At 33.0% G+C, this 19047-nt stretch overlaps 1 protein-coding gene across 8 annotated transcripts in view; it reads right to left on the minus strand.

The window, feature by feature from the left end:
- Positions 1 to 19047, minus strand: part of ZC3H13 (zinc finger CCCH-type containing 13) — a 95053-nt gene that overhangs the window by 73155 nt on the left and 2851 nt on the right. For 5 of the 8 annotated variants that reach the window (XM_074329987.2, XM_074329985.2, XM_019753548.3 and 2 more), the window contains exons 2-4: positions 15458 to 15583; positions 15010 to 15119; positions 12351 to 12462 (exon numbers count right to left, since the gene is read on the minus strand). In XM_074329987.2, coding sequence (XP_074186088.2) covers positions 12351 to 12462; positions 15010 to 15119; positions 15458 to 15574 — 339 coding nt within the window. In that variant the 5' untranslated portion in view covers positions 15575 to 15583. Of the gene's footprint in view, positions 1 to 12350; positions 12463 to 15009; positions 15120 to 15457; positions 15584 to 18189; positions 18303 to 19047 lie in introns of those variants that run through there. The other 3 variants (XM_074329986.2, XM_074329988.2, XM_074329981.2) reach the window with 2 other exon arrangements.

The following is a 19047-nucleotide window of genomic DNA, read 5'->3' on the forward strand; positions in this document are numbered from 1 at the left end:
TATTTCTGCTTTCTTATTTTCTTCCTTCTATTTACTTTGGGCTTTGTTTGTTCTTATTTTGCTAGTTCCTTTAGGTGTAAGGTTAGTATTTTTATTTCAGATTTTTTTTGTTTCTTGATGTAGGCCTGCATTGCTCTGAATTTCCCTCTTAGAATTGTTATTGCTGTATTCCATAGATTTGAGGTGGTTTTGTTTTACTTTTCATTTGTCTCAAGGTATATTCTGATTTCTTCCTTGATTTCGTTAACCCATTCATTGTTTAGTACCATGTTATTTTGACTCCTGTTGGTCTGTTTTTCAGTTCTCTTCTAATTGTTTTCTAGCTTCATACCATTGTAATCAGAGAATGTGCTTGATATGATTTCAATCTTCTTAAATTTGTTGAGACTTGTTTTGTGGCCTAACATAGGGTCTATTCTGGAAAATGTTCCATGTGTGCTTGAAAAGAATGTATATTTTTCTGCTTTGGGGTGAAATGTTGTAAAAATCTCAATTAAATTATTCTTGTCTGATGTGTCATTTAAGGCCGCTGCTTCCTTGTTGATCTTCTGTCTGGATGATCCATCCATCGATGTTAATGGAGTGTTAAAGTCCCCTACAATTACTATATTACTGTTCTCTCCCTATTTGTCCATCAATATTTGCTTTATCTATTTCGGTACACCTATGTAGGGTGTGTAAATGTTTATAAGGTTTATACCCTCTTGTTGGATTAATCCCTTTATTATTATTCAGTGTTCTCTTTGTCTGATATAAGTATTGCTAACCCTGCCTTTTTTTTCATTTCCATTTGTATGAAATATCTTTTTCCATCCCTTTACTTTCAGCCTGTATCTGTCTTTTGCTTTGAAGTGGGTTTCTTATAGATAGCATGTGCATGGTTCTTGTTTTCTTATATATTCCACCACTCTATGTCTTTTGATTGGAGCATTTAATCCATTTACATTTAAAGTGATTACTAATAGGTATGCCATTTTATTATGATTATTCATACTTATGATCTTTTTTCCCCCTTCTTCTTAACCAAGTCCCTTTAACGTTTCTTGTATAATACTGATTTGGTGATGATGAACTCCTTCAGCTTTTTCTTGTCTAGGATAGAACTAAATTTAATGTTAATCAAAATTTTTCTTCTTTCATTTACTACCACATATTATATCAAAGCTATTAAGAATTGAAAAAGCCATTATTAATTAAAAAAAGATTATGGTTCTCACCTTAATGTTTTTAATCCTTTTCAATTGGACACTTTTTATCAAGGCTAAAAACTTTAAATAACGAATAACAGTGATTCACTGTTGTTTTTTGGCCTGAATATTAGTCCAACAACTTAGTTCAGTGCATAGCTTTTGGAATAGATATAATATGACATTTAAAAATTTTAAATTACTCATATATGTGCAATTTCAGATCCTTTCAATATTATTGAAACACTCAGTAAAGAAATGTAAGTCTACACTTAGGAAACTGTGGTGTATTTTGTTTATATTATACTGAAGAGAAATCCCATAATAGGGTTATCAGAGATATTCTTTTATGAATTGGCCATAAAAATTATATTAGCTTGTTTCAGAATAAGCAGAACCACAAGTAAACAAATAAGACTATAAACTTCAAAAAACATTGAACAGATAGCAAAAATCAAGTATTCTCTAAACACTGATTTAAAAAATTACAATGAAGTTAGTTATTGAAGTTAGTTACAAAGAACAGTTATTAATACTTCTGTATCTATGTACCAAATAATACAGCAGTGAAGAGCACAAACCACAGGAAATGGGAAGATAACTAGACAAAAACATACTACTAATAAGACACTTTAAAAAAACATTCTCAAACCAAGATAGATCAAGTAGACAAAGTTATTACAAATATAGATCAAGACAACAGATGCTTTAGATATACTTTAGAACCTGAAAACCAAAAAGTAAAAAGAACACCTTCTTTTCAAGCACATGAGGAAAATTCAGAAAAATTAACCATATCTTAGATCATCAGATTAGAAAAATAGAAATATAAAGAGTAATAACATTAAAGGTTTTTTTAATGAAAAGAACACATACATAAAAACAAACAAAATGCTCTGCAACCCAAAGAATTTAAAACATTCCATTAAACAATTATTGGATCATAGGCAAAATCCAAACCTGAAGTGAAGATTTCTTGAAAATAATGATAATGAAAACATGACATGTGAGATTCATGGAATTCAGCTAAAGCAGTTATCAGAGAAAAGTTTATAGCATTAAACACTAATACAAAAAAAAAAGGAAAATAAATAAATGCTCAATAAACTCCACAAAGGAATACAATAAACAAAAGAAGGAATTAACAAAGAAAAACCAGAAATAAATGTGTTAGAAAAGAGAAAGAACTAATATATAAATCTAAAAGCTGATTCTTTGAAAATAAACCACTGCTAGTCTAATGGAAAAAAAAAGGAAGTAAAAGTATTCAAAATCGGCTATGACAAAGGGAAAATAGCCATTAGAAGAAAAATGACGAAAAACTTGAGATTTTTTTCACACAACTCTGCAAACAAGTTTAAAAACCTAGAGTTAGGCCGGCCCGGTGGCTCAGGTGGTTAGAGCTCCATGCTCCTAACTCCGAAGGCTGCCGGTCCGATTCCCACATGGGCCAGTGGGCTCTCAACCACAAGGTTGTCAGTTCAATTCCTCAAGTCCCGCAAGGGATGGTGGGCAGCGCCCCCTGCAACTAAGATTGAACACGGCACCTTGAGCTGAGCTGCCTCCCGGATAGCTCAGTTGGTTGGAGCGCGGGCTCTCAACCCGGTTGCCAGTTCAATTCCTTGACTCCCGCAAGGGATGGTGGGCTCTGCCCCCTGCAACTAAAATTGAACATGGCACCTTGAGCTGAGCTGCCGCTGAGCTCCTGGATGGCTCAATTGGTTGGAGTGCGTCCTCTCAACCACAAGGTTGCTGGTTTGATGCCCGCAAGGGATGGTGGGCTGTGCCCCCTGCAACTAGAAAATGGCAACTGGACCTGGAGCTGAGCTGCACCCTCCACAACTAAGACTGAAAGGAAAACAACTTGAAGCTGAACGGCACCCTCCACAACTAAGATTGAAAGGACAACAACTTGACTTGGAAAAAAGGCCTGGAAGTACACACTGTTCCCCAATAAAATCTTAAAAACAAACAAACAAAAATCTGGAGTTAAAAACTATTTTACTATGAGGGACGTGGACTACCCGGAAAGTATTACAGCGTTATTTGAAAGTAGAATTGAATTAGTTGTAAATGTACATTGCAAACTCCAGGGCAACAATGAAAAAAAGTAAAAATAACAAGTAGAATTACATGCTAAAAGAGAGAAAAATAATGTAAAATATTCAATTCAAACCATAAAAGGCACAAAAAGAGTGGAAGAGGAAAACATCAGAACAAGGAAAAATGGTAATAAACCAAAAACAGCAACAAATATAGGTGTTAATTCAACTATATCAATAACTACTTTAAACATCAATGGACCAATTAAAACACAGAGATCTTCATAATGGATAAAAAACAAGGCCCAACTATACATTGTCTACAAGAAACCAAACTCTAAATATAATGACGCATATAGATTTAAAAGAAAGGGATGGAGAAAGATACACTGCTAATATTAATCAAAAGAGAGTGGGATGGGAGTAGCTGTATTAATTTCAGACAGAGCAGACTTCAGAGCAAGGCAAGTTACCAGGGACAAAAAGGGCCATTCCATAATGATAAAGGGGTCAATTCTAAAGGGGATATAACAATCCTTCATATACGTATGTGTCTAAAAATAGAGTGTCAAGATATGTGAGGTAAAAACTAATATAACTGCATAATCCATTATTATACTTGGAGACTTTAACACATCTCCATCAGAAATGGATAGATCCGCCAGGCAGAAAATCAGCAAGAACACAGTTGAACTCAAGAGCACCATTAATCTACTGGAGATAACTGACATCTATTGACTACTTCATCCAACAGCAGCTGAACACACATTCTTCTCAAGCTCACATGAAACATTCACGAAGATAGACCACATTCTGAAACAAAACACACTTTTAGAACAGAAATCATACAATGTCTACTCTCAGACCACAATGGAATTAAACCAGAAATCAATTAACACTAGATAGCTGAAAAATCCCAAAATATATGGCGATTAAACACTTCTAATTAACACATGGGTCAAAGAAGAAATCTCAAAAGAAACTTTTAAATATTTCAAACTAAATGAAAATGAAATAAAACTTACCAAAATTTGTAGTATAACAGTGAAAGCAGTACTTAGAAATTTATAGCATTGAATGCATATAGAAAAGATCTCAAATCAATAATCTAAGCCTTCATCTTAGAAAACCGGAAAAAGACAAGAAATTAAAGTAAGCAGAGGAAAAGCAATAATAAAAATTAGAGCAGAAATCAATGAAATTGAAAACAGGTAATCAACAAAGCCAAAGCAGGTTCTTTGAAAAGATCAATGAAATTGATAAGCCTCTAGGCCAGGCTAACTAAGAAAAAAAGAGAAACATAAATTACCAATACTAGAAACAAAAAGGAGACATCATTATAGATTCCCAAGAACTTTAAAAGGATAATAAAAGAATACTACGAACACTATGCCCATAAATTTGATAACCTACATGAAATGGACTAATTTCTTGAAAGATACAATCTGCCAAAACTTACACATGAAGAAAAACAATCTGAGTAGGCCTATAACTACTAAAGAAATTGAATCAGTAATTTATAAACTTTCAAAACAGAAAACACCACTCATACATGGAATCGGAAAAGAAATGATAACCGATTCTCTACAATCTCTTAAATAGATCCAGGATGGAGGTAAGGATAAATATCAAGACTAAAGAAATTCTCCATTTGAAGATAAATCATTGGGTGGAAGTGGGGCAGGAAACAGAAGCAAATGACAAAAAAAAATTATAACCCTTTGAAAAATATTGGACAAAGGAAAGGGAACATCATTCTGAAGTCTCAAAAGAAAAACCTCTGAAAATTACTTATTATAGAACCAGAAAAGGTCATTAAAATGATAGGTTAAAAAAATACATTTTTAAAAATATCACACACATCAGTTGAAACATTATTCCAATGGTTTCAATTTCACATATGAGAGCAGATTAACAGAAATTATTCAAGACTTTAGAAACAAAGATCATGAAAAATACTGTAGATGGATGGTGGGTAATGATTGCTTAATAATGTGAATATACTGAATGCCACTGAAGTGCACACTTAAAAATGTTTAAAATGGTACACTGCATATTTTATAATTTTAAAAATTAAAAAAAGATCAATACATACACAATAAATTTAAACCACTGCCCATTTGCTCTAAAATTGTAGGTTAGCAAAGGGATGTTCAGTGCATCTCTAAATCCTAAACTAGATATCCTCCTACAGTGATGAATTATTTAATCCTTTCATGAATGCAACCACAAATCTTCTAAGACACAGAGATCTCCTATAGCACACACATGCCCCAATCACCAACATATGCTGAATATTCTTCCCATCTGACTATAATCAGGGGCCTAATTTTGCTTTCAAAGCTAATTGATCTTTGTGCTCAAATTACATACTTGTAAAGTAACAAGTCTCTAACATAGAAGAAAACAATTCAATTACTTCATTTGAAAAATTCTACCGTGTTTCCCCGAAAATAAGACCTAGCTAGACCATCAGCTCTAATGTGTCTTTTGAAGCAAAAATTAATATAAGACCCAGTCTTATTTTAATATAAGACCGGGTATAATATAATACAATAATATAACATAATGTAAGATCAGGTATTATATAATTAGTATATTATATTACACTAATTATATTATACTTAATATAAGACCGGGTCTAATATAATATAATGTAATAATACCGGGTCTTATATTAATTTTTGCTACAAAAGACGCATTAGAGCCAGCGGTCTGGCTAGGTCTTATTTTCGGGGAAACACGGTATAGACTGGTTGAAAGTATCTAGTACCATAAAAATGTAGTACATTATTTCATAATGTTTCAAAATAGCATATTATGTCAGCAGTGCTGTAAACAGTGCCAAAATTGGTTGTCCATGATGATTTGAGCCTAGTATTCAAAAAGGGCACAAACCAACTCTCTCTCCTCTCCATCTTAGTTACTGGCTCTTTGGTCATCAAATTCTATTGACTCTACCTCAAATAAGCCTCTGATTGTGTTAAATTCAGTTCCATTGTGTTAAGTCTGGTTCAAACACCTAGACCAGCCCTTTCCAATATAAATATAATGCAAACCACGTATGTGCTTTTAGAGATTTTCTTTTTGCCACATTAAAAAGAAACAAGGGGGCTGGCCCGGTGGCTCAGGCGGTTGGAGCTCCGTGCTCCTAACTCCGAAGGCTGCCGGTTCGATTCCCACATGGGCCAGTGGGCTCTCAACCACAAGGTTGCCAGGTTCGTTTTCCCACAAGGGATGGTGGGCAGCGCCCCCTGCAACTAATGATCGAACACGGCACCTTGAGCTGAGCTGCCACTGAGCTCCCGGATGGCTCAGTTGGTTGGAGCATGGGCTCTCAACTACAAGGTTGCCGATTCGACTCACGCAAGGGATGGTGGCCTGTGCCCCCTGCAGCTAGCAACGGCGACTGGACCTGGAGCTGAGCTGCGCCCTCCACAACTAAGACTGAAAGGACAACAACTTAAAGCTGAATGGCACACTCCACAACTAAGATTGAAAGGACAACAACTTGGAAAAAATCCTGGAAACAATACACACTCTTCCCCAATAAAGTCCTGTAAAAACAACAACAACAACAACAACAAAAACAAGAAACAAGGAACAGGTAAAATTAACATTTTGATAAAATATTTTATTTAACCCAATATATTCAAAATATTGTCAATGTAACGTAAGAATTATTAATGAAATATAAGACTTTTTTTTCCATACTAAGTCTTTGAAATTCAGTATGCATTTTACATTTATGGTATATCTCAATTCAGACATTTCAAATGTTCAACAGCCCCACTGGACAGTTCAGACCCGAGACCACCATGGCTTCTCAATACTGGCTGCACATCAGAATCGCTTTTCATTTAATTCAGTAAGTGAGCTTTGACTAGTTCCAGGGTCTGGAGGTGAGCTGGTGAACAACATAGATCTCTTCAGCCCTCATTCCACATGCTACATAATTCCTACACTCTTGGCCCACAGCTTCACAACTTCTCAAGCGCAGTAGTCCTTTAAAACTCCTCATGATTGTGGTTTTTACCTCTTCCTGGACATTTACCCCTCCCCTCTTTCATCCCATTTATCCTTCAACACTCAGTATGAAACGTCATTTCCCTCTGTAAAGGGCTCTATGGTTCCCTGGGCAGTTATTTATTATTCTCTCCATTTGCTCATTTCTCTCCAACATACTATCACACTCCACAAAATTACAATTTACCTACTTATGAACTTCTGTCTCCACAAGGTCAGGGGTTACCAATCTCATAACTCAGACACATTAGAGTTGAGGTCAGTAGCAAAAAGGAGTGGAATTAGTTTGTGGAAAATTACACATATTATCTCAACCATGTTGTTATCTATAATCTAGTTGCCCCTACCTAAAGTAAATCTAATTTTCCAATAGAAATTCTTCACATGAAGATCAAGAATCACATGTATTGCGCTAGGAATGTATCATAGAGATGATCAGTGATATAAGAAATGATATCCTCTCATATCACTCAAAATAATTAATACCCTGGCATACTAGCTTATTAACAGTTTTCTCTAAGTTTGGATAGTGAATTCCCTAAAACCTGGCCATTCTTGAATCTTGTAACTCTATCCCTTAGGTGTGCATGAAGCTCAGTGCCTTCAGGGGCTTTCTAATCGAGGGAAAGCAAGAATCAGGTTTCAAGTTTCTTCTCTACCAAACTGATACGGTGAATATACAAACCTTTATGATCAACAACACAGTTACACTTAGATACCTGTTAACAACCTAAATCTCCGCTAATGTCCATCTCCTATTAATAACCTAAAACCAATTTATATTAGACAGAAAAGACTAAGAGCTATTCTAATACCATTGCACACTGTTTATTAAGCTGTCATGGAATAGTCATGTTACTTGTTTTACATATATTTTCTTCAGAGCAACACACTGATATAGCTATCACCTCTATTTTACAAATCAGGAAACTGACAGTAGAATTAAATAATGCCTAAAGTAATGTGTTCAGAATATGAATTCCAGATGTTTGCCCTTTATAGTAACTACAGTCCATGTAGTAGTGCGCTGGAACCAGTTCACATTAACTCATAAGAGCCAACTGTTAAATTTGTAAGAACTGTGTAAGCCATTGCTAAACAAAGCTATAATTAAAAATTAAATTACATAAACAATTAAACTAATAATTAAAAAATAATTACTCAAAACTCACTTCCTAAATATTTAAGTATATTTTACTCTTGTGGTTATATCTATTATATGTATGTATGTATGTATGTATGTATGTATGTATGTATATGTGTGTGAGAATACTATATAACGGTGTGAAAATGAGTATCTCTTCCCAACTCTGTATTCGGTGCCATCACTTTGGTAGCTTGAAACTGTCATGACAGTATTTACACCAAAGAAACTGGTGAATCCTACAAAGCATGGCTTTCTTTTTTCTTTCCCTGAGTGGCTGTTAAACATTCATCAGCAAACGACGAAGTCCATTCATTATACTGAATTAATAGGTTATTTCAAAATGCAATACACATGTTCAGCCCCTACCCAGAAATTCTAATTCAGTAGATCAGGGGCAGAATATCTGCATGTGTATTTTGGAAAAGACCATCACTTCTCCAAAAGATTTTTTACATACTATTATTTAAGATTTACAAAATGGTATTATATATCATATAAGATGTTAGAAAGATACATATGGAAAACTGCATTATTTTAGGTTACCAAAAGTAAGTCTTTATAAACTATAATGTAAAACTGTGACACAGCTTATTTTTTTTATCAAGGATCAAAAATAGCCATAGAAAAGCTTCTATATATCTTTAATTATCAAAGAGGTTGCTGCTTATACAATTCAATAACTTTCATAAAAAGACTATAAAGTGACAACTAGATATCTACATGAAAAAGAATGAGATTGCATCCTTACCTGATACCATAAAAAATTTAACTCAAAATGGATCAAAGATTTAAATGTAAGAGCTAAAGCTCTAAGATTCTTTGAAGAAAACATAGGCATAAATCTTTTTGAACTTGAATTAGACAATAGTGTAAATATGATACCCAAAGCAAAAGAAACAACAAAAATTTAGATGAATTGGATTTCGTCAAATTAAAAACAATTGTGCTTTAAAGGACACCATGAAGAACATGAAAAGGTAACCCATAAAATGGAAGAAATTTCTGCAAGTTATATACATGGTAAGGAACTTGTATCTAAAAAAATATTTTAAAAAATCTTATAAATCAACAATAAAAATATAAACCAATTAAAAAAGGGAAAAACGATCCCTTCGGGCAAGGGAAGAGAAAAAGTAAACATGTGGGGTTACATCAAACTAAAAAGTTTTTTCACAGCAAAGGAAACCATTAATAAAACAAAACAGGATCCTACTGAGTGGGAGAAGATATTTGCCGATGATATATCCAATAAGGGGTTAATATCCACAATTTATTAAAAAACTCACTCAATTACAAAAAAACAAACACCCCAATTAAAAACTGGGCAGAGGACACACAGAGACATTTTTTCTGGAGGACATACGGATGGCAAACAGACATAAAAAAATGCTCAATCTCACTAACCATCAGAGAAATGCAAGTAAAAACCACAATGAGGTATCACCTCACCCCAGTCAAAATGGCTATCATCAATAAATCAACAAACAAGTGTTGGAGAGGATGTGGAGAAAAGGAAACCCTGTGAACTGCTGGTGGATTGCAGATTGGTGCAGCCACTGTGGAAAACAATATGGAGGTATCTCAAAAAACTGGAAATGGAACTACCTTATGAGCTAGCAATTCCACTCATAGGTATCTATCTGGAGAAATCCAAAACTCTAATTCAAAAAAATTTACGCACCCCTATGTTTACTGCAGCACTATACACAATAAAAAGACATGGAAACAACCGAAATATCCATTGGAAGACGACTGGATTAAGAAACTGTGGAACATTTATACAAAGGAGTATTGCGCAGCCATAAAGAAGAATGAAATCTTACCATTTGCAAAACTATGGATGGACCTAGAGAACATTATGCTAAGTGAAATAAATCAGACGGAGAAAGACAAATATCATATGATCTCACTTATAAGTGGAATCTAAAGAAAAGAATAAATGAACGAACTAATCAGCAACAGTCTCAGAGATATAGAGGAAAAACTGAGGGTTGCGAGATGAGGGGTGGAGGGTGGGGATGAAGGAGAAGGTGAGGTGATTAGAAAGCACAGTCGGTAACCACAAGATTGCCACGGGGATATGAAAGTCAGTTTGGGGAATATAATCAATAATATCGTAAAGATTTTGTAGGGTATCCAATGGACACTTGTCATATTAGGGAGACCACTTCAGGGATGGTGTAGATGCCTGATCACTGCACTATACACCTGAAGCTGAACAATAATGAATGTCAACCATAATTTTATACACACACACACACACACACACACACACACACACACACACGGTCACAAGATCTGGAGTACAGCATTGGGAATAGAGACAGTGGAAATGTAACGGCTGTATACGATGTCAGAGGGGTAATAGATTGGGGGAGGGGGTTATCACTTTGTGAGGGAGATAAATGATAAATGTATAACTACTACATTGTTTTGTACACCTGAAAACTAAAAAAAAAAAAAAAAAAGAAGGGATAAAAGATCTAAATAGACTTTTCTCCAAAGATATACAGCCAGCCAATAAGCACATGAAAAGATGCTCGACATTATTAGCCATCAGGGAAATACAAATCAAAACTACAATGAGACACCACTTCACACACACTAGGATGGCTGTAATCAAAAGTTAGATAATAACAAATGTTGACAATGATGTGGATAATTGGAAACCTCATACACTGCTGGCAAGAATGCAAAATGGTGCAGCTGCTTTGGAAAACATTCTGGCAGTTCTCCAAAGGTTACACATAGAGGTTTGAAAGGGTTAAACCATATGACTCAGTAATTCCACTCCCAGATATAAACCTAAGAGAAATGAAAAATATATCCACACAAAAACTTGTATATGAAAGTCCGTAACAGCATTATTCATAAGAGCCAAAAAGTAGAAACAACTCAAATGTTCATCAACTGATGAAAAGACAAACAAAATGTGATTTATCAATACAATGGAATATTATTTGACAAAAACAAGGAATAAAATACTGATAGACCCCATAATCTTTCATGAACCTTGAAACACTATGCTAGTCACAAGAAACCACATATTGCATAACTCCATTTATATGAAATATCCAGAACAGGTAAATCTACAGTGACAGTAAGTTGAATAGTGGTTGCCTGGGGATTGTGGTCAGTTGGAAGAATGGGGGCTGACCATTAAAGTGTATGGAGTTTCTTTCAGAGATGATCAAAATGTCCAAAATTGACTGTGGTGATTACTCTGAATATATGAAAAATCAATAAAGTGTACACTTTAAATGGGTGAATTGTATGGTATGTGAATTATATCTCAACAAATCTGTTACAAACATACACAAGAGTGTGATAAATTTCTTGGGGGAAAAATAGCTCGGAAAAAGATTTCCATTCCTGACAAACATCTAGTTTCTTTTATTGAATAAACTACAACAGAAATTGTGTTTCTCTTTTAGCTTACTTGCCAGGGAATTCATCACTAAATTTTGTGGTCACATGTGCTTTTCTTCACCTAAGCTTTCTAGTTCTGTTTCTGTCACCACCATATACTTTGGTTTCACTGTTATAATTTAAAAGTGTCTACTTTAAGCCATTTAAATTATTCTTTGAAGCAGGCAGGATATGACAGCTGGCTGAACTCTGAAAACTTAAGAATATGTTTAGATACTCATGATGCCCACCGAGGTATAGAAACTTCATGAAGTTCAGCTTGAGCTCTGCCAACAAATTTCCTTCATTGTAATTACCACCAAGAACTCAAACAATCAGAGAATTATAAGTTTTGCCAGAGGACTGTTTTCCTGTAAATTACATTATCTGTGTAGAACATCATAATGCAATATTATACATTTACCATATACTTAGCACAAAAAGATAATATTTAATAGCACAAAAGATAATATTTAAAATGTAACCTAAATGATAAATCACTACGGAAATTTAATTTTGTTTTGGGAAATTCATTCCTACCCTAACAGGTGAGGATGACTCCTCTGTATTTCGTTTCTGGGACTCAGTGTCCACATCTTGGCGCTTGTTCTTCATTCTTTCTCTAAGATCCCCTGTAGGTCTTTCTGGTGACCTTTGAACCAAAAAACAAAAACAAAACAAAACAGCAAAAATCTATATTTACCTAGCATTTTATAAGAATTTATTTACAGAAATAACTTCCCAAATTTCAATATAATTTTTCTGTCCATGGCTCCTAAAGTTCAGAAAAACTAATTAATTTGTTTCAGTTTAAATACTGACATATGAAAAATATTAGCATCACTTAGAAATTTTCTCCCAAAAACCAATTAAAATTCCATGGGGTGGCAGGTACTGGTAATATCAGTAAGAAACTATGTGTGAGCTGAGAAAAAGCAACTGTAATTAGCAGCTTAATTTGTTTTCTATTAATCAGTATACTAGTTACATTTGAGAGCAAAAAATAGGAAGACAAAGTTTTAAACTACAACACTGCAAAATTAATCTAGAAGCAACAGTGTTATCATCTACATATGTATGTGGATGGATGCAACATCAACAACTGAGAAAACATTTTCTGCATCTTAAGAATCAAAGCAAATATAAGAGCTTTTGAGAGTTCTTTTAACTTTTCTTAAATTTAAAATTATTTCAGAATAAAAATAAAGGATTCATAGCAAGATTTTAGACAGTAATTTTATATTCTGCTGTTTTATATTCTGCTATTTTTATATTCTGCTATTTTTTAATTAAGGAAAACACATTTATATTCAACACTGGTAAGGCTTCATAATTTATACTGGGAATTTGACAAATGGTTATTCAATTATTTTCACACCATTACTAAGAAAAACAAAGCAGAGATAAAAAACACACTGCCTTTAAAGAATATTCCCAGAGCACCTTTAAAAGAGGGCAATGTAAGTTAAAGAATATAGCCACCAAAAAAATGTGTATAAAGATATAAACAAATCACATAAATATTCACATCTATTTCAAGCAATCCTTTAATTTGTCGATCAATACAAATCACATGGTTAGTGAAGAAATAATTTCAGTTAATTCACTTTAAAGGATTTCATTAACATTTACATGTATATTTTACAGATCTATGTTAAATGTTTTAACAGTTGGAAATAGAACTTACTATGAACAAGTACGTAAATCCTTTAATTATAATGTATATGTAAATTTCATTTGCCCTCGTTTCCTTCATACAATAAAAGTTTATTCTAAACTTGTTTCTCTCCTAAACAGTACCTAACAAGAGTACTCTATGTACAGCGAATGCTCAATAAATGACTTAAATGTTTTGTAACTAAATAAGCTTATCTCAGATGCATTACTTTTCTTTCCATCTTTGAATCACATTATGAACTATATTTTTCTTCACTACAAAAAAAAGGGGAAAATACACAAATACAAGAGAAGTTATCAGATTAAAAAACACAAACAAAACTGCAAAATTATAATAAAAAGTCCTTTATTCTAAGTCTAATATGACAACATTTTTTTCCATTTTAGACAAATTTCTCTGCCCATTTTCTTCAAAACTATCTTGTAAAAAAATTGAGTCAGTTAGTAATAAATTTCAAAGATGAATTAAAGCATATATTAAAAGTGTAGTAATATTAACAAAACATTAAAATTATTGAACTAGTTTCAACGTGTTATACAGGTAATTGTGTTTATACAGGTAATTATAGACTAATTTCGCAACATTAACAGACAGAACAAATGACATTCTAAATACAAATATTCAGCATCACACGTAAACTAAATTATATACATTTAAATGAAGAGAAAGTCAGTTAACGTTAACGGTTTGAATTTTAAATTCTATTAAATTTCAAAATCTATACACACACACACACAAATTCATCCAATTAAAATAAAAATCTCCAAAAGCTAATGTTCAATTTTTATACTGTTACTGTAGTCAAAGCTATCAGCACACTCAATTTTAGAACTAGGTAAACTATTTGTTTACCAATCAAGTTTAAACTCTTTTTGTAACAATCTTTAAGTATGCTACATTTTTAAACACCATAACAAAATTATCATGAGGTAACCAAAAGAAAAACATCTTTATTAGGAAAGTTTAATTTAGCTTTGCCTCTATTAAAGGCAAAATGATGTTTTAAATGGGTAGCATATTTATCCTTGTATAAATACACATTTCATTTACCTTAATACATTGTGATAAGGGATTTGGCAAATGCATTTTAACCTTCAGTGCTTGCATTAGAATATCATTTGTCATTAAGATTTGAATTTAGAACATCTTAAAAAGCTAAAATTATATCCTATTTAAATTTTGATATTTTAAGAGTTGAAAATAGCCTCTTACTAAAAATAAATCCATGAAATTCTGCTGCCTTAAGCAGCCCTTTAATACATAATCGGGGAGGGGAGGAATAAGCCCCACATAACAAGATCTACTGTCGAAACAAGTAAATAGTGAGAAAATAATTTTAAAGCAAACATTTTATTAATCTTGAATTTAGCTAAAAAGACCTTGTTGATCTGACTGTATAGTGATAAGACTACCACCAAAATAGAAAATCTAACCAAATATATGGTTGTGGTTCAGATTTTTGAACTAGATTAAAAAAGCCATGTTTTAATAGCATATGAACAATTCAAGTTCTTGATTTACCTTCTGTAATTGCTGCTATAACCTTTACCACGGGGTGAAGGGCCATGTACGAATCTGCATGAGTTTCCATAGAGGCAGTTGCCAGTCTTCAGCCAGTTACGGCACTGTGTCTAAGAGACAGATATTACTATGTAAATTTCATATTTATTCATACTTATTTCTGGACAAAAGATGCTAGGACAAAATTAAAATAAATGATATCAAAATTCCAGCTAACCTGTAATATACATTACTCCCCAAATAACAAAAACATCAGTTAAAAAAAAAAGAAAAACCCATAAACCCTATCACCCTCACCCTTTTCACTCCTTTTTACGAAACACATTTTAAAAAATTTACTGAACCAACATCCCTACAATACAACCTGTTCACCTTTATAATATAATTCAGTATTTCAAGAACAGGATTGCAAGAGAGAACCCCTGTGACTGTAGTAGTGACAACTCACCTCTGCTGTAGTGCCAGTGCTGGGTCCGAGCCTCTCAAACACACTGGGTCTTCGGGATGTGCTATCAGATATGGTCTTGGTATTTTCCACTGTGACCTTCCTTCTAATTTTTGACATTTTGTACTACTTTAACCAAAAAAGAGAGAGGCAAAACTGTAAAATTCTTCTATTTGAAATAATGAGCCCATAACTTACAAGTAGATCAAACTGTAGACAATACTGTAAAATTACATGGGATTTTCCTCAGGAGAAAAAAAGGCATAGGAAAGGTGACAGGTAAACACAAGTTATCTTCTAAGATACACATTATTAGTCAATTTATAACTTTGAAATCTGTTGGCTAGAATTTTATCTCTTCTGCAGAGTGAATAAGATCCTGACACAGTTTTCACAGTACATTCAACCTCAGAAAACACACGATTCGTTCCTAAGTTCCTTATGCAGGTATTTCAAAATTTAGTAGCTATCTTTTAAGGAAAAGTTGTACTATCATTCTCCATCAATTGGTTAACTGAAAAAGAAAGCTACGTTAAAAAAAAGGGGGGAAAATAATTTTACTAACCAATGTCACCCCAATTAATTTAATAAAAATTTTTAAAAATCAGTTTAATTTTGTAATTTGAAAAAAATGGGAAAATAAAATCAGGTGAGAATTTTATTGATAGAAGTTATGTTTTATTCAGTTTAAGTGACATTAGTTATGTTCCAAAAATCAGCTAGGGAGAAAAATGAATACTATTTAAATATTTTCTCTCTCTTACAGAAGTCAAAAACAGTTTAATCAAGTATATTTATTTTCCATTAATACAATTAAAAGAAAAACCCTCAATTTTGATGACTTTCTTTCAAAATAGAACAGGCTTTAGAACTCAAAAAACTGAAGGTGTTTCTGTAATCTATACTACCCTGACATAAAACTCAAAGGTTCTAAAAATGATAAAAAGGCTATTTTCCCATTACCAGCAACAAGAAAGACATTGTGAAAATACTAAAGTAAATAAAACGCTAAAAACTAAAACCATAGTAGAAAATTAACCCAAGTATATAATAGGTAATTCAACTGGAAATAAAAATATCAGTTGTATGGTATAAAAAATAAAAATAAAACTTGTATGGTACACGTTAGAAAACAATATCAAATTCTAGATCAAAAATAACCTAGAGAGGATACTACTGTAGGAAGTAGGTAGTACGCACTGCCTAAAAGAAAAAGTAAACAATACCACACTTTATACAATCTAAATATTAGTTGAAATTTATTAGAGGTGAAAATTAGTTACTAGAATGAACGATGGCAGCTAAAAAAAGTTCCATTTGGTATAGAACTGGAAGTTCACCAATGTTCTTTAATGTTTTTCAAAGTAAAGGAATATCACTTGAAAGGAAATTAAATCATGGTAGTACCAAATCAAAACTAAAACTTATGAAAAAATTATAAACAATGTTTGAACAGTTAAGTTAGATATTTCTTTTCAGGTCACATTTTAAAAGGATCCAAAGAATAAGGACAATATTTGAAAAATGAACAAAGATAATGAGCCAAGAGGAAAATATGAAATGATAAAATATGGCAGCTTTAAATCAGAAAAATGTATATGCTTATTCTTTAATATGAAATGTAATCATTATTTCAATAGTAATTTTTAGCAATTCAAAGTTAGAAAACAACTTTAATTAAAAATTTTTTAAAACTAGTGTAGAGTGTCACATAAATGAATAACAATTTGCTCAACATAAAATCACTAATGTATCAACTATACAATCAATCTTACATACTGGAGTTAGTATTGTAAGGTAATTGATTTAACTTTTCTTGAGCTCATTCTCAGCCCAAATGTGAATTTACAGAGGAAAAGTTGGTAAATTTTTGCATGTCCATTTGATTTAGTGAACATAAAGAACTAAAAGCCAATATATGTAGAGCTGAGAAAGAGCTTCTAGAAAATATAGAGCTTTGATTAACTGAGAAAACCACTTTTTTTTACACAATTTATAACTGAGCAGGATTTGATAATATGTCACAAAATATATAGGAAGTTAGAATAAAAAGAAATTTTAAGAGTTTCATTTTGTTAGTATAAATATTAATATATAGATTACATTGTAATCCTCACTCATAAATTTTAAAAATATTTATTAATAAACTTAAAATTGAATGAGTTCTAAAAGTTCCTTATTATTAATTATCTAGAGCTTGAAAAACAGGAACACCATCACACCATCACACCACATTGCTTCAAGAAAACTAACACTAACCTTACATTTTTTTATCAATCGAGATGGTTAGTTCTGCCGGCCAAACACCTATCCCTAACATGCCCTCACTCCCAACACACCCACTCCAAAAAAGTCAATGGTAGTGTTTTCCACAGTTGAGGCAACAAGCTATTTATTATTACACTGGAAACACTGGTAATCTACCATCTCCTTTCCTGTTTTTTTGAGGGCTCCAGGTATTAATTCTTGATTCTCTTCCAGCACTGTAATCTGTTGCCTCGCTCAGCACTTCTCTCCTCCTCTGACCTACTGTGGGAAAGTATAGACTCACTGCTTTTCTGCAATCCCAGATCCCTACCAGACTTCAAAGGGTTTGGACTGCTATGTCAAGGACAATCAAGTAAGGACTAATGATTCCTTCTTACCCCTCTGCTCCTATTCTTGTCAGTAAAAACGTTCCTTCATACAAAGACAACTGCTTTTACAGGTGACATCAAGAACTATTCAAGATTTACCTATGTAGGGCGGCTGGTTGGCTCAGTGGTTGAAGCGCAGCGTTTGTAACACCAAGGTCGCCGGCCACATGGGCCAGTGAGCTGCACCCTCCACAACTAGATTGAAAACAAGGACTTGACTTGGAGCTGATGAGTCCTGGAAAAACACACTGTTCTCCAATATTCCCTAATTAAAAAAAAAATTCACCTATGTAGTGATTATCCTAGGAATTTTACTTCTAACTACTGTTGAGTCCACCAAATTAGGGAAGAACAGCAATGAAGTAAAGATGTATTTTCCTCTTTTCTCAGGGAGTCCAACAGTGTCAAACCTTGACCAAAATGGCAATCAATTTAAGTACCAGGTCTAGGTTATAGGAGGGTGCTAGAGTTAAAAAAATAAAACAACAAAATAACAGAGGCAAAAAGAAATTGGAGTTTCCTAACTGAAAGAAAGAATTCTTCTATCTATGTACCTAGGAACCTCTATCAGCAGTAACAATAACAAGTTATCTAAATATTGTTACTAAAACAATCATGATTTTGCATCAATAAAATGCTTTATGCTTGCCAAGATTACAAAATACAGTATTTTAAATCCTATCTGTCTAAATATAAACACATAATCTAAAATACACCAAAAAAGCATTTACTCATACACAGTAATAAATTAATTTAAACCTGTTACCAACTAATGTGACTTAATTAGAATTTTTAATCTAAAAATTTGGGCCCACAAAGGAATAAAATGCAGATTTGACTGAGGGGGGGAAACATTTTAAATTATTAGGTTGGTGCAAAAGTAATTGTGGTTTTTGCATTTATAACCCTTTAAACTGCAATTACTTTTGCACCAATCTGATAATCCCTGAACAGGTT

The sequence above is a fragment of the Rhinolophus sinicus genome, chromosome 16 (genome assembly GCF_057876585.1).
Source record: "Rhinolophus sinicus isolate RSI-liver-muscle chromosome 16, RSI-T2T, whole genome shotgun sequence".
Taxonomy (NCBI): domain Eukaryota; kingdom Metazoa; phylum Chordata; class Mammalia; order Chiroptera; family Rhinolophidae; genus Rhinolophus; species Rhinolophus sinicus.